We start from the raw sequence: 26,284 nt of genomic DNA on the forward strand, positions 1-26,284 counted from the left end.
CAGCTGTTCCTTAGGATTATTGAACTTCATTTGCAGACTTTATCTGAATCTAGGTTTGGTGGCTGTGACCTACCTTACGCAGCCCTAACACTTGTGCTCACTTTGATTCGGCTCTTACAGGACGATAGTCTTCATGGTCGAGGTGCTGTTACAGCTTCTCCTCTTTTTGGGAGAAAGAAGTTATTACTGATTTATTCAAATTTTATTTGAATTTTAATTGATTTCTTTTTCTAACTTGTCAAAGTGCTGGTAGGTCTGGACAAGCATCTTAGAATTTTCTGCATAAATTTGAGACAAAATATTTGATCTAGTTGGTCAGAAATAGAATTGCTACACTGGGATGTGCAGGAAGCTTCAGAGAGACACTTTTGAGGGTGATAACACCTCCCAGGCAAACATGGAAATCCTTTATGGGGTAAATAAGGGGAGGGGAATAGAAGTAGCTGCCTCGAACGTAAGTCCTGCTTGAGATGTGCATGGAGATGGAGAACTCATGAAGGTGGAGAGGCTGGACTCAGGCTACAGGGAATTCAGCCCCTTGGTTACATTTTGGACCAGGTAGAGTCTTATACTGACATCTCATGCTTACAGCAGGTATCTGGCTGCTCCACACAGGGCCCCCAAGCCGACACTACACCTGAGGCTGCCCCACCCCGTGGGACTGCTGAGGGATCACTGCAAGGAGCCTGGGGTCCAAAACACTGCCCTCACCCTCCATGGGGAAGTGGCGGGTGCATGACCTTGCCCTTTGTTTTTCGGGAGTTCCTCCTCCATGACATGGGGATGAGTCCCCCCTGAGGTCATGCCACCCCTCTCCTCACCTGAGATGGTCCACAGAGGTGTTTCATAACTTGCAAACAAGGAAAATACATGCCCAGTTTGACTGCTGTAAGAGAACTGAGTTATAGTCATGTCAACAAAGCACTTATCTTCGTACCTACTGAGGCAACAATGATCCTGATCATTGACTAAAAAGGCAAACATATATTTTTGTTGAGCTAGTGCAAAGTGAACCTGTTCTGGCAATAAGGATTGTTTTGAAAGGTCAACTTATAGTTATGACATGATCTTTATAGCACTGCTTTGAGTGCTTGAAGGGATGTGAATGACCTCTGTGGTCAGTAAAAGCTGGATGCCCACAAGCGTAAGTGAAAAAGAAACGAATGTGCAACTAAGTCCTAAGTATGTTTTCTTTAGAGTTTTCTTTGGTTGGCAGACAAAAGAGCTTGCCAGGCAGTGCTGAAGGCAAGCGAAGAGAAATGGACCATGGCAAGAGATTCAAAACTCCTTTTAAATGAGGATCTCAGAGGACTTGTAGCAGCTGGCAAAGTCCTTGGGATCTTGAAGCAAGAGCAGCCCCCGTCTGCGTGCTGGCGCTAGCTGCCAGGCAGCAAATACTGGCAGAGAAAACACAGATGGAAATGTGAAGTGGATCTGATCCAGAAGGAAAGTGGGAAAGAGAAAGAGAGGAAACTGAAGACACAGTGCTGAGAGTCATGGCAGGGAGGAGCAGAAGAGCTGAAGGAACCAGTTTTCCTGCCCCAACAAAAAGCCACTTGTCTGCCCAAACACTGGCAAGAAATCACCTTCCTCCCCATCTTGTTGCAGGGCAGGAGCAGAGGCTGTCTGGCCACAGGGCCATGTTGGCTGAGGGCATCATTGTGCCTTGAGAAGAGCCAGCACCATCAGTTCCTCCTGGAGGAAAAGATGACAGAACCAAAGCACGTAAAATCTGTCACCCCACCCTGTCAAGGCAGTGACACCCTGGGCACAGCAGCAGCCAGACGCTGGGTTCTTCTGGTGTGCAAAAGCAGATCAAAGCAGCACAGAAGTCACTTCTGCAGCAAGATAAAGCCTGTGGCAACTGAGACACACATTTTTTGGGCTTGCCCGACACACCTGCTGCCATTGGTCTGGTCAGTTTGATGCACACAGAGGGAATCTCAGTGTGTGCTGCAGCACGCAAGGAACCAGCACTGCTTTTGCAACAGCAGTCTGCACCTGTGCCCCAAGAAATGGATGTAGTTAAAAATGGAGGGAAATTATCCAAGGCAAACATTGAGCCTGTGAGAAATTTCCCTTGAGAAAAGGAGGGACAGGGCTGCATGGGAATCCACCAGCTTCCTGGGCATCCCCGCACGTGCTTAATTCTAGGCAACTCCATTTCTTCACGGTTTTATCTGAAAATCAGCAATATAAGGGAAAAGACTGAGATTTAGTGATGCAGGAACGGAAGACGACTCCTGTGATGGCTCCCAGAGAAGCCTCAACACCTGCAGTGCACGTGGCGAGCAAAAGGCCTGGTATTACAGCAAGAGCCCCAGGCTCCCAGCAGAGCCCCCAGTACACCCCTCCAGCTTTTATTCAGGTTTAAGGAGCTGGAGGGCCAGCCTGCATCTCGCTGGTAGAGGTGTGGGGTTTTCACAGTGCCTTCCACACTGGAATGCAGATGGAACACCCCAGACAATTTGCGTGGCAGGTCAAGTTTGGAGACTAGCTGCAAATACGTCCTAAACAGGAGAGGCACAAATGGGTGCCTCGAGAAAACAGGCATGTCCAGGAAGAGACAGCCATTCCCTGTCTTCCCATAATTTGCAGAAATGTAAATATTCCTGTTCCATCCACCAAGGTAGTGGATGCGGCAGGAATTGTGTTGCTGTGTAAACACCGAGTAAGGTGTTTCATCACACTCCCTTCACACACACGCTCCTTCCCCTGCCCTCAGAGTAACCACAGGGGTGGTTCACGGCCCCTAATTCGATACTGACTCCGACTCAGGTAAGTGTTACGGAGAATGACCCTGATAGGGAGAAAAAAAATGCATCAGCCCTCGTCTGCCTGGAAGGTGAGACATTTTTGGAAGAAGGAAAGGAAATTCATAGATACTCCCATTCATGCAAGCAGCAGGAAGCAGTAATATTAGAAGTGCAGGCTATTTTTAGCTGGTTCTGGCAACTTTGCATGACATATCCTGTACATTTTCTCTTTTTCCGAGGAAGTCAGGCTCGGAAAGCTTTTAGACTGGTCTTAGGGGACCAATCTTCTTAAGATCTTTGCCAACTCTTTTTGGGTGGAAAACCTCTTATCCCCGAATCCCTGAATTTTATTTTTTTTTTTCCCAATACGCCATTCTCACAGCTGAGATACTTGCGTTCCAACGACGCTGTGTCCAGTCAGGTCCAGGCAAGGCCACGGGCCCGCATTTGCTTGAATTTTAGTCAAAGTGCACGGCGCCATGCTGCCGCGGCTTCACCCCAGCGGTGGTTTGAACCGAGCCGCTCACTTCGCACGGAAGCGGCAGGCCCCGGGGTGGCCGTGCTGTGAGAGGGGACAGGGCCCAGTGGCACCCAGTTACGCTCTGGAACACCGGGGCCGTTGTGTCCGTGCCCCAGCCGAGTCGGGCTGGGGTGGGGGTGCGGGGAGGACACTGGGGACCCCCTGAAGCCGCTCCCCAGGCGCTGCGAGAGCCGGGGGGGTGGAGGGGGGGGCGGTGGGGCTGAGGGAGCCCGCCGCTGCGGCCTGGCGGGCCCTGGGTGCCCCGCGGCGTCCGTGGCCTGCAGCTGGGAGCGGGGCCGGGGGCCAGGGGCCGCGGCCGGGGTCTGGGCCCGCCCGCTCCGTGCCGCGGGGGCGGCGCCGGGCCTGCCGCGGAGGGCGGCCGAGGGTGGAGGGGCGGCCCCGCCGCGGGAGGCCCCCCCGCTGGCCCTTGGACCCGGGCGCCGCGCCGAGCCCAGCCGCGCCGAGCCATGGCGGCGCCGGGGCAGAACCTGGCCGTGGTGGTGCACCGAGCCGGGGACCTGCGCCTGGTACGGGCCGGGGGGAGCGGGGCCGCCCCGGGGCCGCCGCGGCTCGGCTCGGCGGGGTCCCGGGCGCAGGGGGCCGGGACGGGGCCGCGCTCGGCGGCGCTGTGGGGCGGCCGCGGCCGGGCCGGATGGCGGCGGGTTCGGCCCCGCGGCGCGGCCCGGGCCGGGGAGGGGGAAGCCGGGCCGGGCCGCCCCGCCGCGCCGGCGGCTCCCCGCGGGGCCGCGAGCCCGCTGGGGCCGAGTCCCCGGCACCGGAGCGCCCGGGGGAGGGGGGCGTCCCGTCCCCCCGCCGTCCCCCCGGTCGGTGCCGGGTCAGTGAGCTGAACTGGCCCCGGGCTGGGAGCGGGGAAGGGCAGCGGCAGCCCCCGTGCTCGGGGGGGCTGAGCCGTGGGGCAAGAGGGGCATGGAGAGCCCCGGAGGTCGGGGCTGCCCCATGGCTAACGGCTGCCCGAGCCCCTCTTTGTGGGCAGGAGGTGACGGGGGCAGCAGAGAAGGAGCGGGTGCTGTTCGGCGGACTGCCCCGTGAAGAAGGTCCGTGAAGAAGGCCTGCCCAGGAGGCAGAAGCGGGGGGCGAGGCGTTGCTTCTTCTGGCTGGTGGGAGCCCAAGTGAGAAGCGGGAAGGAGGGCGCAAAGGGAGCGGCCGCACGGGTCGTGCCTGTGCTTGTGCTGGAGTCGGGGGGCCTTGATTTTCAGACTGATTCTGCATCTCTGACTCTGAATGCTTGATGTGCCTGGGTGCTGAATCATTGCTGGAGATTCCTGCTTGCCAGTTTGGCAAGTGCCAAATAGGGGATGGATGATTTACATGGACAAACATTGACAGGCAGTTTTCTGTACAAACAGTTCTGTCAGGAGGGCTCTTACAAACACACAGACTGTAGATACCTGCAGCAGCTCATTTGGGCGATGATTATCAGGGAAGCGGTTGATTTTTTACCATTCCTGCACAGCTCAAGTGACAGGTGCCAGAGGCTAAGCAGTGTTCGTGTGGGTAATTCCTGTGTGGCTCCCAGCCACCTTTGGTATAACTATAGCTTCACTAGAAGCACATGCAGCCTGACTTACTGGAAATAAAAGGCATCACCACTGTGAGGTCCCTCTAGTCCAAGAACACACTTCCAAAACTCTGTAATTTAGAAAGGTGTATGAGACTTTGGATACTGGCTTCATCCTGTCTGTGTTGCTGGCCTCTAAACTGTGTTACACACAGATGTGTGAGTTTTTCTTGGTGTATTCCTGCTGCTGGAGTCATGGGAGGTGGTTGTCCGCACTCCCCTGGCCTTGCTGGCAGGCCCTTGGGGTGCCATCCGCCTGGGCTTCTCCAAAGTTTCTTTGCCATGACGTGAATGGCACTCATTGCGTTGCCCCACTGATCGAGTGAGGAGTCTAGGCAGTGAACTCTGAGCTTGATATCTGCATTACTGATACCTAAAGTTAGGTGAGATCATCTTCCTCATAATTCTCACACTCTTCTTGAATCTTGTGGCCATGTTTCCTATGGGGAGTCACTATAGCTGACCTGTGTTTCGCAAAAATGTTTTGGCTTAATTTTTCTTGACTCTGAGTTGGTTGCCACAGGCTCCCATTCGCTGCCTGTTGAGGATTTATTGGTTTTTTATGCATGTACCATATCTTCTCTTTATATGTCTCCTTTCACAGAAAGCATTTGCTGCATTTACTTCATATTCTCAGTTACACCACTTGCTGTCTCTGAACCTCTCAGTGAACAAGAGCAAGCAGAACATGCGTCCTGAAATTGTTTGGGGTCTTAGAGTTTGGTCACTCCCTGTTTTCTACAAATCAGGCCAGAGGATTCACTTTCCACCAAGATACCTGTTTTTTGACAGAACTGGTACTGAAAAAAAAGTGGGTTTTTTCTGGACTGAGGAATGCCATATACACATATTCAGCTAGAAGTTGGCTTGCTTTATCTCTTACCATGGACTGTTCTGTTCAGTCCCTTTGAGATAGCTGAGGTGGTCTGTACCTCTGACGTGTTACCAGATTGCATGCTTACTGGACATTTTCTATATAAGAGGTTACATCTAGATCAACTTTAAAAGTAATGCTCTGGACTGTGTCCTTAGTGGGACGAAACAAACACTCCACGTAGAGAAAATGCAGATACAGTTCTGAAGACTGAAAATTCCAGTACTTTTTGAGTACAACTTGAGTTGTACTTTGATTTGCACTCCAGCCAACAGAATTTGAGCTGTCCTGCCCGCTTACAGCACTGATTATTCAGCAGGTATTTTAACAGACCAGCACTTTGAGAATTTGTTTCCAGAATTTCTTTTTTTGTGATGTTTAGATTGGTGAAGTACAAAGTACCAGTTGAAGAATATGCTGGGATTGAGGATGTGTTTTAATTAGCTAAAACACACAACAGTGCTCCACAAAAGCAGGAAGGGATACCCCTCTTTCTCTGCAACAGGGCAGCAGAAAATCTCGTGTTTGTTGTTACACAGCAGCTTTTAACCGGTGAAGCTCATTATGTGGAGGACTGCTATAAAACAGCTGCTCATCTCTCAAATCCAGAGATCAGTTTTCTTGCTAACTGAAGACGCTCTTGCAAGGAGAAATAACCAACGTTATACGCTTGCTAACGTATATGCACCAAATTTTTGAAAAGGAACTGTGTGAATAGGAGGTCTGCTGAAAGGTCTTATGCCCAATTTTGGGGTGTGGGTAAAGGGGTCTAAGATGCATGCAAATTTGAGCAGCAGATGGATTATGAAGAGTTCATTGTTAGCACTAACTACTTTCATGTGGCTTTTCTTAGAGACATGATCCTAGAGGTGGGTGCTAGGTGGGTATTGTGCTGTCTTGATGTTGTAAAACCCAGCAAAATTACTCCTTTCTCTTTTGAGGCAGCTGAGGGAGTTCAGTGAAGGCAAAAGGCCTGCAGAACTTTTGGGTGGAAGGGTGACTTGGGGTCAAGTGACTGCTTTTATAATTTTGGTTTTATCATTCATCCCATAATGAGGTGCTGTGCCAGTTACAAAGGGATGTGACTTTAAATGTGATTTACAGTAATGTTTACAATTTCTTTATACCTTGAGTTATTATTATGTAGTAAAAAGATTTCTTATTTTTTATAATAATAAATGCTACAATATTAATGGTTTATAGAAATAGGTGATTCAGAATCTTCCTGGTTACAGAAGGTGAATTTTTTTGTCAGTCAGTGAGTGGAATGAAGAATTCAGCTGAAACTTGAGGCCATTCCAGGGCAGGAAGGTTTAGTATGTGGCTCTTGTCTGGGCAGGGAGGGGTAAATTACTGCAAAATAATTTGGAGAGTGTATTTACAAGCTGGCTGTGTGCTCACTCGTAACGGATGCCCACATTACTGCACTGTGGAGGCAAAATGAGGTGATCTTAGGGAGGAAGTGTGGACTGCACATTTATATCCCTCCTCATTGCTCAGCAATGTCTTATTGAGCAGACAGAACCAAAAACCTGATCTGCTTACAGATTTACCTGAGCTAACCTAGGCTGACTTTCTACAAGGTATTCCCATGGCTATGTACAAGCAGCTGAATGCCTTTTTTTTTCTTTTTGTCCGTAGGAAAACCGTCCAGTCCCGGAACCAGGTCCCAATGGTAGGTCTAGAGATGACTACTTCTGTCTGCTTTCTTTACTAATCTTTCTTTTCTCATTCTCTTTTGTAGCTCCTTGATATTGTAAAGAGATAAAATATTTCTGGGAAAGTATAAAACAATCCAAAAAAGAATTTGTGGCTGAAACAGAATGCTGCATTTCCACTTGAAGAGCTGGAGCAGTTACAGATGCACTCTTTTATCTGACTTTTTTTGGTTCCTGTTTCATCAGCTCATGTGTTTCACATTAAACAGCTCTTGGGACATGTCAGGTGATCTTATTGCATGTATAAGTATTAATAGGCTAGGCATAGGGGCTGATAGAAATTTGATACACTAACTCTCCAGGGCTGAAAATGTAGCTGAGGGAGAAGGAAAAATTAAATGGACTTGCTCTTTTATAGTAATAGAGTAATAGTCATGTCCCTTTTAGACTGTATTAGCTTTTGTTGACAGGGGTCTTACCATATTTTAAGCTTTCCTGATTTATAAATCCTTGTATAGTTTTGTATTTCAGCAGATGTCTCACAAATATGCCATCCATCCTAATGTAAGCATGTGCAGTTCTGGTACATTTATTTTATGCTAGAAAATTGGGATGTTTCAATGCTGGCTTGGCTTTTGTTGTGGGGCGACTCATGTTGCTCTCCCAGTGCCCAAGAAGATACATTTTTCTACAAGGAACCTTTTGTCCTTTTCTGGCAGAGGTCCTCCTGCGGATGCATTCTGTTGGAATCTGCGGGTCTGACGTTCACTACTGGCAGCATGGTCGAATTGGGGATTTTGTCGTGAAGGACCCCATGGTGTTAGGGCATGAAGCTTCTGGGACTGTTGTCAAAGTGGGATCAGGGGTGACTCATCTGAAACCAGGTAATTGGAATCAAAACTCTCTTTTTATATGTTTTCCTGCTAGGCAGTCCTGAGAGTGTGTTGATAACAGGCTGTTTTTTTGTTAGGTAAATTTATCTGGAGTTCTGAGCTGTGAATTGCAGTGTGACCACCTTCTTCAGAAGTGTGCTGCTGTTAATGACCCAGCTTGGCCACTGTAGTTTATGGTATTTCTTAGGCATGCTTTATCCTGGAATATCTTCAGCTACTCTGACTTTATTTTAATGCAGAGCAGTGTATGCTTGTACGAGGTGCCTTTTGAAGACGCTAGATAAAGTTTCAGAAACCACGTATGTTGGTCTTGCCAGCAACCTGCTGTTAATGTTTCTTCGCAATGTGTATTCTTGAAGGAGTAAATGGCCTCCCGCAGTGGAGAGAGGTCATTGGACCAGCTGTACCAGACCTCATGGTGTGACCTCTACAGTTTGCTGTGCTCATGAATGTCCTAGAAAATGCGCCAAGTGGTGAAATTTGCAAAGTTTGCTGATGATAGCAACTTAGGCAGTGTGGAGAGGACATGGGAGAGCTAGCAAGAGTTACAGAGAGACCTTAAGGGTGCCTGGGCAATAAGATGCAGGTGAAATTCAGTGCAGATAAACATAAAGCGATGTCCACGACAGAAGAAACAAACCCAGCTTCGTATCTAATACGATGGGCTGACCATCACTGCTGAAGAGTGAGACCTTTGGCTCTGACACAGTGCATGGGAATGTTTAATTGTGAAAAATGGTGTTACGAAAGGGACAGACACTCAGTCAGAGGACATCAGTGCACATCTGGAGCTCTGCAATGCAGTTCTGGTCTCCTCCATTCCCAAGGGATATAAAAGAATAAGTTTCAGAGGACAAGGAGATGATGAGATGTGGAGTGGTATCTCTATGATGAATGACTAAGAAACTTTAGCTAGGAGCTGGAGAGACAACTCCAGGACATGTGACACAGGTCTGAAGGCTTGTGGAGGGCAGGGGGAGGGCACATAAAGGTTGTCTCTTCTCTGGTTCCTCCAATACAAGAGCAAGGGACAGTGGCAGCCAAGTGCAGCACTCACCTAAGTTGTAGCAGACCTGCAGGCCTCCTTTGCAAGGATGATGTGGGTGCTAATAGTTTATATGGTGGAAGGTAGAGGAGAAATTGTTGAGGATTACTGAATACAAAGAAACCACATGCAGCTTGTGAGGCCCCACAGCTGAATGTAATGGGAGGCTGGGAGAACATTCAGTATGTGCTCCTCTCACCCCCAGGCGTTCCTCATTGGCCATATCAGAGGCGGTGCAGTGGGCTCGATGGCTATTTATTGCAGTCCATCCTCCTGCTTGTCACCATGTCTGACTGAAAGCCTGTTGGTGGAGAGCTTCGCTGAGAGATTTGGCTTTGATTGGCTTCCTTTGCCAAATAAAATGGGCTGTCTTCTATCGCTTGCGTACTTGCAAGTTGTATTGCAGTCATTTACTTCAGTCCATCCTGCCTCGTGATTGCAGTTAAATAATTACTCCTTGTCTTGTAGCATGTGTTCTTCCAACAGTCTAAGCTACTCCATCACAGCATCAAAATGTCTGTGTTCCCTGATAATTCCTGCCTGACTCCTGAGTGTGCTTCTGCACCATAAGCTTCCTTCCCAAGGAACAGCCCTTGCCAGCTGACAGCGTGGTGGCCAGCAGAGCTCACCTGCTTTGTCATAATTATTTCCTCTTCCTATTACTACAGATACTACAGAAAAAAGTCTGGTCACTGTGTGACTGCCTGGGGTGAGGGCTGCCTTTTCATCTGCTAAGGTTGAGTGCAAGGCAGCTGGAGAGAGGTTTGTATGTGACTGAGCTTCCATCTGCTCTCTGTCTGTGCCTCTGAAGCACCAGCTCTTTTCACGTAACTGTGAAGCTCTTGGTGCTGAGGCTGCTGCAAAGGAAGTGTTAAGAGCTTACCTGGTGTGTGCAGCATGATCTTTCTCAGTTAGCAGATGTCCCTCATGCTTCTCTTGTGCCAGGCTTTCATGCTGTCTTTCGTGGTTGTTTGGTGCTACTCGTACCTGTGTGCCCACCTGCTTCCCGAATAACCCAGTCTGCTTTCACCCTGGCAGGTGATCGAGTGGCCATCGAGCCTGGTGTCCCAAGAGAAATGGATGAGTTCTGTAAAACTGGCCGCTATAACCTGTCTCCAACCATCTTCTTCTGTGCGACACCTCCCGATAATGGGAACTTGTGCCGCTACTACAAGCACAGTGCCAGCTACTGCTACAAGTTAGTCGGTGCTTCCTTTGCAGACAAATACATACTCCCTGAGGGGGGGGGGGATTAGCTGAAGCAATTGCCTCTTGGCCCTTTTGAGTATTCCAGTGAGCACTCTTTACTTGAACACAACAGGTTTTATTGCGTTTTGATCCATGAATAACATGCATAAGGCTTGGATGGCAGCCCCTTTGCAAAGGGTTTGTCAGGCAGGTGTAGTTTAGCACCTCTGGTGCCAGACATAAATAAACATTTCTTGCATGTTTCCTGGGCTGTCACCACTGTTAAATATTTTCCTTTTCCCGTTTGCTTCCTGCTCTTGGCTTCTTTTCTGCTGTCTTTTTATATCCTTGCCTTCTTAGGACAGTGCCTGAATGTCTTTGATTCTTGGAGCTGAGCTTGCTTTATTTCTGATTTTCAGGAAACACCACATTGGCTGCTGACACCTTGCTCTGTCATTTGAAGCAAAATCATCCTACTTAGAGTAGAACAGGAACAGAAAGCAGTGTCCCTGCTAAACTGCTTTTTTGTGTGACTCTGGCCCCACTAATCTGCCAGCATTACACATCTGTTTTCATATCCAGTTAGCAAACTTGAGTGTGTTCTTAATTGTGGCAGGACTGACACATTTAAAAGCAAGTCTGTGGCAAATACGCTAGAAACCCAAATAAACCTCTGCAAGTTATACCCACATATGTGCATTTATACAAAGAGTTAAAAATAGTCCAAGGTAGGGGCCCCCTGAGATTGGTCTATCTGTGGAGCTCGTTCTTTCTCAGTCTGTATGGAACTGGTACTGCCATGAGCAGGAACGTCCTTGGGCTTGACCTTTGGTGTCTGCAGAGGAAATGTTCAAGATCACATCAGTCGGAAGGAGGCACTTAAATGCTCTTCTCATGAGAGTCCTCAGGCAGGAAGCTTCTTTCAAAACAGATCCCAAGCAGCTGCTGTCAGGATGAAATGCTGGTCTGGATGGGACTAATTTCTCACTGTCCAGACCCACTGTCACTGATCTTCTGTGTGTTAAAATAACATTTTCTGACAACATCACAAGTTTTTGCATGGGAGGAAGTCACTGGTTTGTAGCTGTCTTCTTCCAGGGTTTTGCTTTTTTCTCCAATTTGAGTAAATAATACTTTGGCTACGTTTTGGGTTTGTTTTTTTTTTTATTTAAAGCTTTGAAGTGCAAAGCCTGTTCCCAGTTTCAAATCAGCAATGCTGTGACCATCTGATGCAGAGCACATTCCCTGGCATGAAGTTGCTCTGCCAGCACAGATTTGCTAAAAAAAAAGATGATGGCTGAGCTTATTGGGCTCTCGCATGTTTGGGCAGATATTGTCTGTCCTTCTGCTGGCAAACAGGCTCTGTGTAATTTGATGGAGGTGGATCGTGCTGCAGAGCTGCCCTCCCCATTGATGGGGGCAGTGCCCAGACCCAGTAGGAGCAAATGTGATGCCAGACTCTGAGACAACTGAACTCCTGGAGTCAGCCTTTTAATGCCTCCTGCAGTTAAGGGACATACAGATATCTTGCCGCTGTCTTCCCACAAGTGTCATTTCCATTACTTTGGCTTTGTGTTGGCTTGGCTGAGATCTGACCGTGCGCTTCCCAGGGCTGTCAGAAAGACCTTCCCTGCAGACACAGCTCCCAGCACCCTCTGTGTGAGAGCCCACACTGGTGGTTTTCTGGAGGGCTGTATTGTGGAGCTGAGATTTATTTCTGTCAGTAGTTCAGAAGGGTTTCACCCCCCTCTGCTTTTTTCCATCACTTACGCTAGCTGCATTACAGTGCTGTTTCTGTCCAAAAGGTGTTTGATACCCATGGAACACATTTTCCCTCACTACTAGGACGGTGCGTGCTGGGACCACTGGTGGAAACACTTGGTGCATCAGGGGAGGACATCCAGGGCGTGATGAGGAGGCCTGGATCTGGCTGCTTTTGCTTTATGTGGCATCACCGTTGGCAGCAAGATGTTTTCTAAAAGTGTGGAGCTGAATGATTCAACCTAGACGAGGGGTCTGGGAGCTCAGGGGTGGGTCTCAGCCATAGGGCAGCTTTTACAGTGATGTATACACAGCTGTGGGGTTCATTCCAAAGGGAAGGAGTGGCAAAGCGAATTTTCAGGTTGACTCACCAAGTACTGGAGAGATGATATGGGGAGTTTTGTGGGTCCCTGTGTTTGGTGCTTGGGCAGACCTCACTGATAGGAGCACTTGATGCTGCTTCAGAGGAGGGAAAGAGGCAGTATAACCTCTTGAAATGGGTTCCAGCCCTGCATTTCTGAGACTGAGGGTGAGAGTATATTTTGCCACTGTGATTTAGACCCATGTTTGGTCTTCAAGTGTCGTGGATTTCCTCATCACCCTCATAAACCTCTTCGGTGACTGTTGCTTGTGTCTGTTTCTTTCAGGCTTCCAGATAATGTCACCTTTGAAGAAGGAGCCCTTATCGAGCCCCTTTCCGTGGGAATCCATGCCTGCAAAAGAGCGGGAGTCACTCTGGGAAGCAAAGTCTTTGTGTCCGGCTCTGGTACAGTGAACATACTCAGTCCCTGGGTTCTCTTGCCTGCAGTGGCATGGAGGGGGCTGGGCAGGGTGCAAGCTGTGCTTCTAGGCTCTGCTGTAAGCATGAGTTGTGGCAGAGTTACAGGGATGTCAGGGGGGAGCTTGAGGCTGGCCTTGCCCATGCTGCACTACAGTGCTGCGTTTGGAGCAGCCCAAATGCCAAGTGTGGTGTCTGGGCATGCTGAGCCTGTCTGCTTGAGGGAGCAGAGCTGGGGGTGTTCTCCTTGCAGAGCCCCTCATGTAGCAGTAGCTGCTCTCACTACCCTGGGATCATGGTTATGAAATTCATTCAGAGCCTCCTTTAGCCTAGGAGCTAAAGCTGAGCTCTGGGCATGCTCAGAGCCTGTGGCTGATGCTGTCTGGCAGTTGCATATGTTTTCTTTCTCCCCTTTGTACCCAGGACCAATTGGCCTTGTTAACGTGCTTGTTGCTAAGATGATGGGTGCAGCAGCTGTGGTAATTACAGGTGAGTCCTTTTAACCCTTAAGAGTGTGCCTATTTTCCATGATACAACAATTTCACTAGTTCCGGATTATTCCTTCAAGGTACCTGTTGGGGAAGGCAGCCCAAGCACAATGGAAAGTCTGTTCATGAATGGAGTAGGAGTGTGTGCCTGTCTGGAGGGAATCCTAATAAACACCTCATTCCCCAAGACAAGACTTGATTTCTGCATTTTTTGGGATCTGTAAGAAGATGCAGGTTGCAACTGGTGCTTCTCTGCTAGGTTAGCAGACCAGGGTAGTGACTTCTGCTTCCTAGCACAGCCAAGTTATGCAGGTGGAGTAGCTTAAGAGAATAAACCAGAGGCTAATGAGTGGTCCTTGGATCAAGCCTAGAGACCTTTTTCAGACCTTGAACAGGTCTTTTGGGAAGGGGTGATGTATCTGTATGACAAAGCGCTGAGATGCAGAAGCTCCACTTTCTCCTGGTGTCTCAGATCACTGTTTTTTTGTTGTTTTTTTTTTTCATTTTGAGCTCTTCTGACCTCAGCTTTGTGTTTTGCCATTGGCTCATAGATCAAGCCTTGAGGATCAGGTTTCATCTTCCCTGTAGTGCTTAGAGACCTTGATATCTGCTTCTCATCTTCACCTAGGCATGCAGACCAGGCAACACCGCATGTTTTTTACCCTGTTTGGAGCTGTTCTTGGAGGTTTGCTCTGAGCAGGTTTTTTTCCTTCCTCCTGTAGTGCTAGGTGGTGGCCTGGACACAGTGGTTGCACAGTCCTTTCTGGATGCAGCCACATTGTGCCTCTCCAGTCCTTTGCTGCCCTTCTTTCTGCTGGGGGGTTAATTTTCCACTGATTATCCACAGTGACTGAAATGGCCTTTTCAGGGTCCCTGTATTTTGGAAATGGGCCTTCCTTACATAACTGCCCGCAGCTTGCTACACATAGAACGGAGAGCTGGAGTAACCTCAGGATTGGTTCACTGATTGAAATTTCCACCTGGTGTTTGAACAGAGCCTGGAAGTGGTGTTTCCAGATCCTGCTGCTACTCTTTGATCCTTCTGAGTGGTGATGACTGGGAGGAGCAGTTATAGGTACAACTAGACGTCAAACACAGGTTGCTGCAGTGGTTTTGGGCCAAGGCCCCAAACTGGACCTTTCAGAAGGCTGTTACACCACCTCCCACACTTCAGACCAGGTGTATTTTTGACCTCTCTGATTACTGTGTTTCCATTTCAGTCTGAGAGACAAAATTCAGGTCCCACCTCTTGCCTTTGGGGAAGCATCCTTTAGTAGTAGCTCATGTCAAAACCACAGGCAGATTCTTGCCTTCTCCTCCCTAAATCCACTTGCTGCCAAGTCCAGGGCATTTTTTGTTCTGCTGACCCCACCCTGCAGGTGTGTGCTTGATGAACGTGATCAGTCTGGGCCTCAGATTTTGCAGTGTTGTCATCTGAGGATGATGTTTGCTATAGCAGGAAGAGCAGCTCTGCCTCTTGAATCACGTATGAGGAACCTTGCTGCTGGGCTGAGCTGGTGTAGGGGCTGGTGGGTGACCGGGTCTTTGGGTGGGGAAGGGCTTGGTGAGCTGGCAGGGGTTGGTGGGGCTGGGGCAGCTGGTTCAGCCTGCCACCCCATCCCCAGTCCTGCCTGGGTGCATTCTTCCCAGTAACACTGGGAGCTGATGTCGCCTTTGCCTGTAGACTGCTCCTGGGGACCTCTGGCAAGTAGGTCTGTGTGGCATGTGGCACAGGGCTCCAGGTGGCCATAGGAAGTTCTTGGTACCTGGATTGTAGGGTCAGCAAACTTGGCTACATGGAATTAACCCTTCTTATCTTTATATCTTGACCTAGGTAATGATCCTGACTTGTAGACATCTCCCACCTTAAAGGTGTTTGGCTGAGATGCTCAGAGCACCCATGGAGGTGCTGTCTATAGTTGAGTATTTGTACGTGACATGAGCTGAGGAATGGATTTAGTTTGGCTCGTTGCCACTGGGGATTTTGCTGCCCTTCTCAAGGAACTGCTTTTTGCATAGACTTTAGGAGCCAACACCTATGAGGCAACTGTCTGCCCACAAAAGTCCCCTTGTACTTTGCTACCAGCTTCTTTGAATTCATTGCCTGGAGTTTTTATGATGTGTTTTTCTGTGAAGGGCTTTGTCTGTGCAGCACTTAAGGCTTTAAATGTTTATGTTTGTTTTGACAAGCTGCACACAAATACAGAAACATCTAGAAGAGCTTTTTCCTGACCTGGGGAGAGCTCGCCTCCTACAGCTTCTGCAGTGAGTGTCTTTGGCACACCTGGAGTCAATGAATTTTGGGAAGTTACACCTCTGCCAAGGGATTGGGTCCCTTTCCCTGGGACACCTGGGCAGCAAGCAGCTGGCACTGTAGCTAGAGACTCACGCTCAGCCCTGCCCTTCCAAAGGCCTGTGTGTGCCAAAGCTTGCCTTTCCTCCCAGACAGAGCAGCTTGCCTGATAAAAGGTATTAGTGCTTCTTAGAACCTTTGCTCTTCTCCCTGAATTGCTTTGTTCCTGGCAGACTAGTGTTCTCCCTTGTGGGGGCAGGGGTTGATGTATTTAATGGACTGCAGTTGGGTGCAGCAGATCAGTTTGGTTTGTGGGTCCTCACCTACTCTTCCTAATGTCTGTGGCTTTCTCCACTCTGCTGTTGAGTGGGTGTGATTGATATTTATGGGCAACCTTCTCCTGTCCTTCTGCCTTGCTGCCAACATTGCTGTTGCTCTGAAAAGCTGCTTTTCTCTTCAGAGGCATGTGAAAAAGCAGCCTTATTCCCCAGCAAGTGAAGTGACAGTCTGGGTATTCATATGGCTGTCTGCCTTACTCTGTCTGTCACTAAAGGTGCACTTAGGAATTCCTACTTAAGTAAAACCATTCCCCTTGTGCTGTATAAATCTGAAGTCCTGGGTACCAGTGCCTCCAGAAACCCTGGAAGTCAAGGTCAGGGAAGGTGAATAACTGGACAGAGTTCAACTCCTTTGTGAAAGAAGATCAAGATAGAAAGTGTGAGAGCTTCAAGAATATTTGCCTGTTAAGTTGGCTCATAAAGCATTACGAGAAGCTTAAGTGTAATTTGATAACTTCCGTGGGAGCAGAGATATGAGAATGGGCTACCCTTAGTCTGGCAGCCACAATTTTAATTAGCTCCAGTGGCTCGGAAGTAAAAACAAGTTTCTGACTAGAGGCAAGCTGCAACCCTTTAATTGTATAATTGACCAGTTTTCCAAGAGTTGTGTGGAGTTCAGCCACAGTGAGGTTTAAAATCCAAATGACTTGGTACTTCTCAAGACTCACAAGTTTCTGGAGCACTAAACAATACTGTAACTTTCTCATTTGATAACCTGCAGGTCTGTCAGCAAGTGCTTAGCAGTGATTCACCTAGGCCAGGTTATCACAGCCCTGACCCAGTCTGACGTATCGCTGCTGCGTCCTGTATGCCTCTGACGCGAGGGCTTCCTTCCCGAGCAGTTCAGCAAGCCAGAGTCCAACTATAGGAAAGGGGTTTTTTCTGCCTGAGAGTGATTTTTATGGCAGCTTTGAAATGCACTGGCTGGCAGGGCCTGTTACTCCAGGACACTGCCTCTGGGTGCATTTCTGCCAAAGAGACAGTATGAAATGTGTTAGTGACTGGGCAGGGACTATAAATGGCTGAATCCAGCTGTGGCTGCTGCCAGCTGGTGTTTTGAGACTAAACTTCATGGAGAGTTTGGTCCATTGCTGGGAGCATTGTTGAGCCTCTGTGGTCTCCTTGCTGTACATTGAGATTTGGGAGACATCAGCCATGCCAGGCAGGAGTGTTCCTTAGCACTTCAGGTGCCTCAGAAATGCACGTGCCCACGCTCTTACTTCATGGGAGGTCTCTGAGTGCAGCTCAGCTAGCAGAGGGTCAAGCATGACTACACACAGCCTGAGGCCCAATGCTGAGAGCTGGGGAGGGAGAGACATGACTAACGCCACAGGAACAAGATCCCACATCCAGGCTTGAGGGTGGTGCTGCCCTTACTTTTAAGCCTTGGCTTTTCCTCCTTCTTCTGCATTTTACTACCCTTTGTTATCCCTTACTGAAACTCCATGCACAGGTCTCCTGGGTGCTCACCTTGGTGTGTGTGCCTGCGCTTGGCATCCCAAGCCCTCCCGCTGCTGGTGGGGGCACATCCATCACTGCCCTGGCAGTAGGTAATGTCACATTTGCTGTGTGACGGGCAGGGTAGCTTCTCTGGCCTGGCTTCCTCCCAGCGCTGGGACTGAATCAGAACAGCTCGTGTCGGAGCACTGGCCTCTTTCTCTTTTCCCTTGATATTTTCCCCCACCCCCATCTCTGACTTCTCTGAAGACAGTGCGCTGGTGAGAGGGGTATTTCCCTCTTTGTGGCGGATGGGTACGCTGTGTGTCCTGGAGAGGAGCATGCCCCTGGCAAAGGCATCATTTTCTGAGTCTTTAAGCCTAGGACCTCTGGCAGGTGACATTGCTCACCCTTCGGTTTTGGCTCTAGGAAACCTTGGTTACAGCTCAGTTTCCACCTGTGGTCCAGATGTCTTTTCCAGTGCCAGCACACAGGCCCCTGTAGACCAGTGTAAGGCAAAGAGGTTGTTTCTGCCTGGGAAATGCCACTCTTCTCTGCTGTCCACCTCCTTACCTCCAGGTATGTCCTGGTCACCATTGGTGCCTGGAGAAGGATGGATGGCTTCCTTCCAGGAGACGTGGAAGAGAAGAGACAGTGTGGCTACCTGCCAGGGCAGCTCACACCATGGCACAAACCATTTTATGGATCTTCAGAAGGTATTTACAGTGCTGTCAAGAGGTGGCCCGTTCAGCAAGGCCAAGTGCACATCGGTTGGGGTGATCCCAAGCACAAATCCAGGCTGGGTGATGAGTGGATTGAGAGCAGCCTCAAGGAGAAGGACTCGGGGATATTAGTAGATGGAAAACTGAGTATGTGTCAGCAGTGTGTGCTCGCAGCCCAGAAAGCAAATCATGTCCTGGGCTGCATCAAGAGAAGCATGGCCAGCAGGTACAGGGAGGGGATTCTCCCCCTCTGCTCTCATGAGACCCCCCCTGCAGTGTGGGTCCAGCTCAGGGGGCCCCAGCAAAAGGAGACAGACCTACTCGAGGAAGTCCAAAGGAGGCCATGAAGACGATCAGGGGGCTGGAGCACCTCCCTTATGGGGACAGGCTGAGAGAGTTGGGGTGATTCAGCTGGAGAAGGCTCCAGGGAGATCTTAGAGCAGCCTCCCAGGACTTAAAGGGGCTACAGGAAAGGTGGGAGGGACTCTTGATCAGGGAGTCTACGAGGGATGAGGGGCACGGTTTTAAACTGAAAGACGGTAGATCTAGGTTAGATATAAGGAAGAAATTCTTTACTGTGAGGGTGGTGAGACACTGGCACAGGTTGCTCAGAGAAGCTGTGGCTGCCCCATCCTTGGAAAGTGTTGGCCAGGTTGGACGGAGCTTTGAGCAACCTGGGCTAGTGGAAGGTGTCCCTGCCCATGGCAGGGGGGCTGGATTTGAATGATCTTTTCCAAGGTCTCTTCCAACCCAAACCATTCTAGAATTCCATGATCCCTCTGGACAGAGTACGAGATTACAGCCATGCCCTCGCAGACATTTATGATCACCAGCTTTGTTGCTCTGTTAATGGAGTATCTGAGATCCACCATATTCCTAGATCCACTCCCTTTTTTTTATGGGCTTGCTTGCTTATTCATCTGTGAAGAAACTGCTTGAGAGATGCTCAACAGCCTCCAAGTGCTGTTACAAGCTAGGGTAAAAGGATGGGAGAGGTCTGTAACAGCAGGGACGCACTTAGTGTTGACAACTAATGCATTCTGCAGTTCACTCAGCTGAAAGCATCTGCTGGTGGTTCACTGAGGAAGCCCTCAGAGAGCTCATGATCTGCTCTCATCTGGTACTATTAGAAGTCAGTTGGCCGCTTTAATGATCCTCTGAGCCTGATGTCTCCTGTCAGAAAGACTTCTTGGTGCCGTGCTGTCCATAGCCACGTGATTTTTGGGCCATCAGGGAACAAGGTCAGAGCAACATTGCCTCTGCCTAGTGCCCTTTGAGAGGTATCCTTGAGGGTATGAGCAATAGGAAATGATCTTGAGAGCCACAGAAGGAAGATGCAAAAGCGAGTGGTGCTTTTTTGCCTCATTGTAGGCCCATCCCCAGGTTAACTTGCTAAGTGTGTGTATAATGTGGTTTTTTACAGTCCGTTTTCACTAATGGATTAAGGTCCTGCATTAGTTGGTGAAGCTGCTTCATGAAAGAGTCATTGCCAGAGAGACACTGGGTAGTGCAGGCTTAGACAGTGGCAGCTTTGGTAAGACACAACGGCGTTGTTCAAACTGTACAAACAGTGCTGTAGCTCAGCACTGTCCTGTCTGTCCTGCCCTCCTGCTGCCTTTTGTCTTTGCCTGCACTGAGGTTCCTCTGCTCTGCAGCGATGGGACAGCAGCGCACCCGTGCTGGGCCATGGCTGTTCCTGCTCTGGTTCCTGACTGCAGCATCGATGCGCCCTTTGTGTTAAGCTTGACCTTCTAGTTTGTCTTGGCACGCTCTTGGTGTTCCTGCAGTACCAAAGAGAAACTGAGAGATCTACCGACTGATGATATTAGAAGACACCTCTTGAGTCTAGCAGTGGCAGCTGTTCCTTCACTCAGACATTGCTTTGCATGGTGTGGATTTCAGCTGTGAGTTTATGCTTTTAAGCTCTTTGAGAGACTTATGGAGGGACCTGGCCAGGCTGGAGCGATGGGCTGAGGCCAACTGGGGGAGTTTCAATAAGGCCAAATGCCGGGGGCTGCCCTTGGGCCACAACAACCCCCAGCAGCGCTACAGGCTTGGGGAGGAGTGGCTGGAGAGCTGCCAGTCAGAGAGGGGCCTGGGGGTGTTGATTGACAGCCGGCTGAACATGAGCCAGCAGTGTGCCCAGGTGGCCAAGAAGGCCAATGGCATCCTGGCTTGTGTCAGCACCAGCGTGGCCAGCAGGGACAGGGAAGGGATCTGAGCCCTGTGCTTAGCACTGGTGGGGCTGCACCTCGATTCCTGTGTTCAGTTTTGGGCCCCTCACCCCAAAAAGGCCATTGAATGACTCGAGCGTGGCCAGAGAAGGGCAACGGAGCTGGGGCAGGGTCTGGAGCACAGGTCTGCTGGGGAGCGGCTGGGGGAACTGGGGGGGTTCAGTCTGGAGAAGAGGAGGCTGAGGGGAGACCTCCTGGCCCTCTGCAACTCCCTGCCAGGAGGGGGCACAGAGGGGGGATGAGTCTCTGGAGCCAAGGAGCCAGCGCCAGGCCCCGAAGGAATGGCCTCAAGCTGCCCAGGGCAGGGTCAGGCTGGCTCTGAGGAAGGATTTCTGTGCAGAAGGGGCTGTTGGGCGTTGGAATGGGCTGCCCAGGGCAGGGGGGGAGTCCCCGGGATCCCTGGAGGGGTTCAAGGGTCAGGTTGACCCAGCACTGAGGGATCTGGTGGCGTTGGGAATGGTCAGGGTGAGGTTCATGGTTGGACTGGAGGAGCTTCAAGGGCTTTTCCAACCGAGATGATTCTGTGATTCTGTGAAGCACACCCTCTTCTGCAGCTGGAAAGCCTTTGGCACCTCCTGTGTCTTTAAGTTGTCCTCATCACTCATCCTTCTCTGCCTACCCAGAAAAGTGATCCAGTCTCCTCCCTGCCTCCTCTGTGAGGGCTGTGTGAATATGAGGGACAGAGACCTTTTGCTCTCCTGGTTGTGTTCTGCCCTGTGAACATGTGTTCAGACCCCAGACATCTGTGCTTCCATCAGGACTCCTTGATGGTGGCCCACTGGCATCAGGGGTGGGAAGCCCTTTGGTTTAGGTGGTCTACATACATTCTTGAGAAGGTACTAGCAGGCTGCAGTTTCCCCCATTGTCCTACCATGTAACAAATGTTGTCTTCTCTCCTGGGAAGTTGACACCTGGCCACCAGACAAGGTGGCTCTGTTGAGTTGTTAGGTGGGGCTAGGAAGCAGATTGCAGGCTCAAGTTCTTTCTCCCCTTTTGCTTCACATAATGCTTCAATTCTTGACTCGTTTCATCTTTCCCCAGATTTATCTGCCTCTCGCCTGCAAAAAGCCAAGGAGATGGGGGCAGATTTCACCATTCAGGTGAAGAACGAGACCCCGCAGGAGGTGGCCTCCAAAGTGGAAAGTCTGCTTGGCTGCATGCCTGAGATAACTGTGGAGTGTACGGGAGTGCAAGCCTGCATCCAGGCTGGCATTTATGTGAGTACCACCCGTCCCCAGGGTAGAGCAGTGATGGCATTGGCTTTTCTGTTTCTGGGACGCCGCAGTGAATGACTGCTCTTTCACTCCCAGAGTGCTTCATTTCAGTGGGCTTGGTGTGAGGGAGAGAAGGTGCTCGTTAGATGACAAACTAAGAGAGACAGTTCCAGAGTTAACGTCTTTGCAGGCAGCATGGGGATAATTGTCTGATTTGATGCTCAGGTGCTTTACCACTTACCAGGAGACTAGAGTAAGAGTCCAAAACCCAAGCATGGCTACACAGCAGTGTCAGGGAGCTGGTACAAGCAGGACAGCATCTTCCATTAAGTTGAAGTTATGACCAAATATGGAGAATAATTAAGAAAATTAATTCTAGCAGGTGAAGAAAACAGTTAAGGAGGGGATATTTTGCTGTCATGAACTACTTAACAGAAGGTAGTGCAGAGTTTCACAAGGACGGAAGACAAATGGGACAAGCTGCACAAAGAGAAATTCCAGTGGAGCATGAGGCTCTTAGTTTTAAATCTCTCTCATTGAAATCTGAAAGTACTTTTTGTACTCGTAAGTGCTGGCCATTTTTCAGAATGAGATTTAGATACTAAAATCCTTCAGAGGTTTTTGAAAGATTGCTTGTTTATTGTGTGTTTCACACTTACGGGCTCCTGACAGCATCCTGCCTCTCCCCTGGCTTCTCCACCGTGCCCTGGCCAGTCCATTACAGCCACAAAGTATGGCTTTATGGTTTTTGCAGACTGCTGCACAGGCTCTGGTGACTGTATTTTGCAAAATAGAACGTATTTGTGTGTTTGTTCTCCAGGCCACTCGTTCTGGTGGGACCTTGGTGCTGGTGGGGCTGGGGCCTGATATGGTCACTGTGCCCATTGTGAATGCCGCTGTGCGGGAGGTGGATATCCGGGGGATATTCCGTTACTGCAACACGTGAGTCTTGTGTAGCCTGGGCTGATGTGTCTCCAAGTCTGTCCTTAAGAAATTCTTGCTTTCCACAAGGAGAGAGGATGTGGAAAAGTCTTGTTTTCCTTACAGTTCATTAACCCTTATGTGACTCCAAATGCCAGTGCTGCAGTGCAGACAGTCTAACCCATGTGTCCTGTGTTTCATGCCTTGGCTCCTGGATGAGACCTGCAGTGCAAACTTGAGAACAACAAAGTAGCCCAGCTGGGTTGTCACACTGTCCCATTTCATGCAGCATTTGGTGCAAAGAAAGGAAGAGATACAATAAACCCTTACTCTGCTGCAAGCAATCAGGCCAAAATGGAAAGAAAAATCATAAATTAACATTTGTGCCTTCAACTCTTATGCCCTGTAGAAGGGAAAGGCCAGGTGCTGGGGGTGTTTTGGGAAAGAGTGGCTTGTCCACAAGTGTGCTGACTCATGGCATGGTGTGGAGGAGCACACAGCTTTTAGCTGCTTCCGCCCTTTGTGCTGGGAGATCTCTAAGCAGCAGTGTGGCCTGGCCCTGACCTCACACACTGCTTTGTGAAAAGCTGACTGCCTCCTGGCATCCACCTTCCTAACTGCTATATTGTCCATCTGGAGGCACAGGATATGGGGAATCTTAATTCTGGGCAAAAAGTCAAAATCCCAAGTGCCACATCCTATGCCAGGCTCTACCCAGCTCTGCTCTCCTTGCTCGTTATGGAAGGAAATCACGTCGTCAGTTTTGTTGGAGATCAGCGACTGCTGGGATGAGCAAGAGCCTTGTTTAGTTTTCATCATTTTGCTGGAGCTGAAGATATGTCTTGAGCCAGGCTGAGGGTGTATGTGCTCTCTCCAGAGAGCTGAACTGCATGGCTGGTGGACAGGCAGGTCTGTGAGTGTGCTGAAAGCTGGCCTTATCCTGAAGGCAGGAGAAGCTCAGCTGTCCTCTCTTTGAGACAAGGCTTGAGATCCAGCACTGCACCTTTGCAGCCTGGTTCTTGCTCTTCTCAGAGCTGTAGTTTCTTGCTAGTGGAGCAAGAAACTTCACTTAGTCTGTAAAGATTGTTTTCCAGGAAGGATTTATGAGATGTAGTCAAGCTCCTTAAAAGGAGAAATGTCTTTAAGTAGCAGTTTGGGAATTAGATTAGCTTCTGCATTCCTTTGTATCCCCATCAGTCTCATTTGGTCCATTCAAATGGAGCAGCAAGGCAATCTAGTGAGTCTCTGCCAAAGAGACTTGAAGCTGACTGAGGCTTTTTCTTCTCCCTGCACCAAGTCTGTGAGTTTGAACGTCAGCAGTGATCAGTCTGCAGGCAGGGAGGCCGGGCGAGAGTAGAATGGCGCACGGCAGTTTGTTTTTCATTTGCTGCTTCAGAAGTACAGTTGTTTCCTGCGATTGTTACTCAGCCTTTTGCAGGTGAAGCACAGCCAACTAACAGATGTGTGTAGCAGTGCCTGTCTTGGTGCTGGGCAGCCCAAAACAGTTGGCTTGTCGCATCTCCTATGCCTGGTGCTTGAGGTTCCCCCTCCAGAAGATTGTGGGCAAACGTCCCCTTGGTTGCCTGGGCTAAGGAAATGACTCTAGTGAAACCAGGCTCCTCCGTGCTCTTTCCTTGAAGCTCCAAACTGGTGACTACTCACATCTCCTGCTCTCTGTTTCCCTTGCAGGTGGCCTGTGGCAATTGCTCTGCTCGCATCCAAGAGGATTAATGTCAAGCCCTTGGTTACGCACCGCTTCCCCCTGGAAAAGGCTCTTGAGGCGTTCGAGACCACCAAGAGGGGTGAGGGGGTCAAAGTCATGCTGAAGTGTGACCCCAGCGACCACAACCCCTGAGATGCAGCGGTGCCTGGCTCTCTCGCCCCTTACACTGCCTGCCTGAGATGAAGCATGAGGCCACAGGAGGCTGATGTATGGCTGTTGCATGTTTACACAGTCACCTTATGCAGGCACCACTTTCTAATAGGGCTAGAAAATCAAACAATAATGAGGGTGAGTGGCACCGAGGGATACACCATTAGAGTATTGACAGGTATTAACTACAAATGGAGAACCAATAGGGAATAGTTGAATCAAAATGTTGCTGTTTGTTTGGTTAGGGATGGTTCACACAGCTGGCTCTTCTTCGCTGGACCCACATGCAGAAGAGCCCGGGTGTCTTTGCACACACCAGGCAGAGCTGCCTGCGTGGCCGTGGGATTTGGGGGAGGGTGTTGCCAGCCACATGGGAGAGGGGAGGGTGGAGATGCTGGCACTCCACCTTCCTGCCCCAGCACTGCCCCAGGGCTCTGCTTGCCCCAGCTCTTCCCGCGTGGCAGTCCCTGGCTGTGGGGTGGCTCTAGGTGAACACTCGGCCCTCCAGTTGCACCTTCCCTCGGGCACGCCTGGGGACTGTAACAGCCTGTGGAACAAAGCCTGGCCAGCCCACCTCTACCGGAAGCATCTAGACGTTCAGATCATTCTCTCCATGCTCTTTGCAATTAGCACTCTGCAGACCCAAAGCTCAGAGCTTTTCTGAAGAAGCTAGTCTGGGGACCAGCTGGGACCCCCCAGCAGCTCCCCGTGGAACAGAAGGAACACCGCAGGGCAGGCTGCCATGTGCTCCCAGGGAAACAGCCCTGTCTGTGGCTGGGGCCGCAGGGAGCCCTGTCCTTATGTAACTCCCACGGAGGGGCTGCTGTTTTGGGGCACAGCTCGCTTTTAGCATGGATGGGAGCACAGGTGAGAAGTAAAGGGACAGCATCACTCAAAGGTTTTGCCACTGTGAACGAATCGTAATTTGGGGGGGATATCTGGCCTTCCTGCTGAGTTTGTGAGCCATGAATGAGGTACTAACGAGGTAGCAGGTTGCAGATAACAAAATCTGATCTGATTACAGTCATGTTAATTTTTGTACTGAGAGATCAGTCCCTTTCTTGGGCTGGGTACTGAACCTTCCTCAGTAAATGTCACCTACTTGATGTGTTTGTGTCCATTAAAGTGTTGGGTGGGTGGTTTGAAGGGGTCTGTGACTTTGGGTCCTGGGGACTGTGCAGACCCCTGGGCTGTTGCACTGTTGGGTTTTGCCAGGCTGCAGCTGAGCTTGATGGTGACAGGACCATGGAACCTTAAACAACCCAACCGCTTGCAAATCCTCAGCTTGTATTTATTTCAGAGGTGGCCAAGTTAGTCTTGGCAGAGGTAGAAGTCTGCAAGTCCATGCTGTATTTTACAGGGCTAAGATATAACGCAGGGGAACTTTCCATAGCCAGAAAGAAAAGCAGAGTACTGCTCAGAGTAAACCAGGTTGTTAATGTGTCAGTGTGAAACCTGTCTGGGAGCCTGGCCCCGTAATCAAATGTGGTGGTAGCAGAGCCCATGCAGGAACTGCGAAAGTGCACCATGCTGAAGGGTGTGCAATGGCCACGGGAGGGGAAGACTGCCCATCCGTCAGCTGTGGGGCTGAGCTGGGGCTTCTTTCTGAGTCCTGGGGCTCTCCTGGCCCCCGGCTCCCGTGCTGGGGGAAGGCCCATGGGCATGGCTGGGGGACTGCTGGCAATTGCAGGACCCTGCTGTGACTGGGAAAT

At 50.0% G+C, this 26,284-nt stretch overlaps 1 protein-coding gene across 2 annotated transcripts; it reads left to right on the forward strand.

Moving 5' to 3' along the window:
• Positions 1-3,637: 3,637 nt before the first annotated feature.
• On the forward strand, positions 3,638-25,678 carry SORD (sorbitol dehydrogenase). 2 transcript variants are annotated; one of them, XM_074917190.1, is made up of 9 exons: positions 3,638-3,803; positions 7,371-7,404; positions 8,107-8,271; positions 10,364-10,523; positions 12,922-13,040; positions 13,476-13,541; positions 21,606-21,781; positions 22,599-22,720; positions 24,389-25,678. In XM_074917190.1, the coding sequence occupies exons 1-9, from the start codon at positions 3,744-3,746 to the stop codon at positions 24,552-24,554; spliced, it is 1,068 nt and encodes a 355-aa protein (XP_074773291.1). In that variant the 5' UTR covers positions 3,638-3,743; the 3' UTR covers positions 24,555-25,678. The 2 variants fall into 2 exon arrangements, with proteins under 2 accessions (XP_074773291.1, XP_074773290.1); XM_074917189.1 differs by lacking the exons at positions 3,638-3,803; positions 7,371-7,404 and adding an exon at positions 7,462-7,673.
• Positions 25,679-26,284: the final 606 nt, after the last annotated feature.

Source organism: Athene noctua, chromosome 13, assembly GCF_965140245.1.
Source record: "Athene noctua chromosome 13, bAthNoc1.hap1.1, whole genome shotgun sequence".
NCBI lineage: Eukaryota > Metazoa > Chordata > Aves > Strigiformes > Strigidae > Athene > Athene noctua.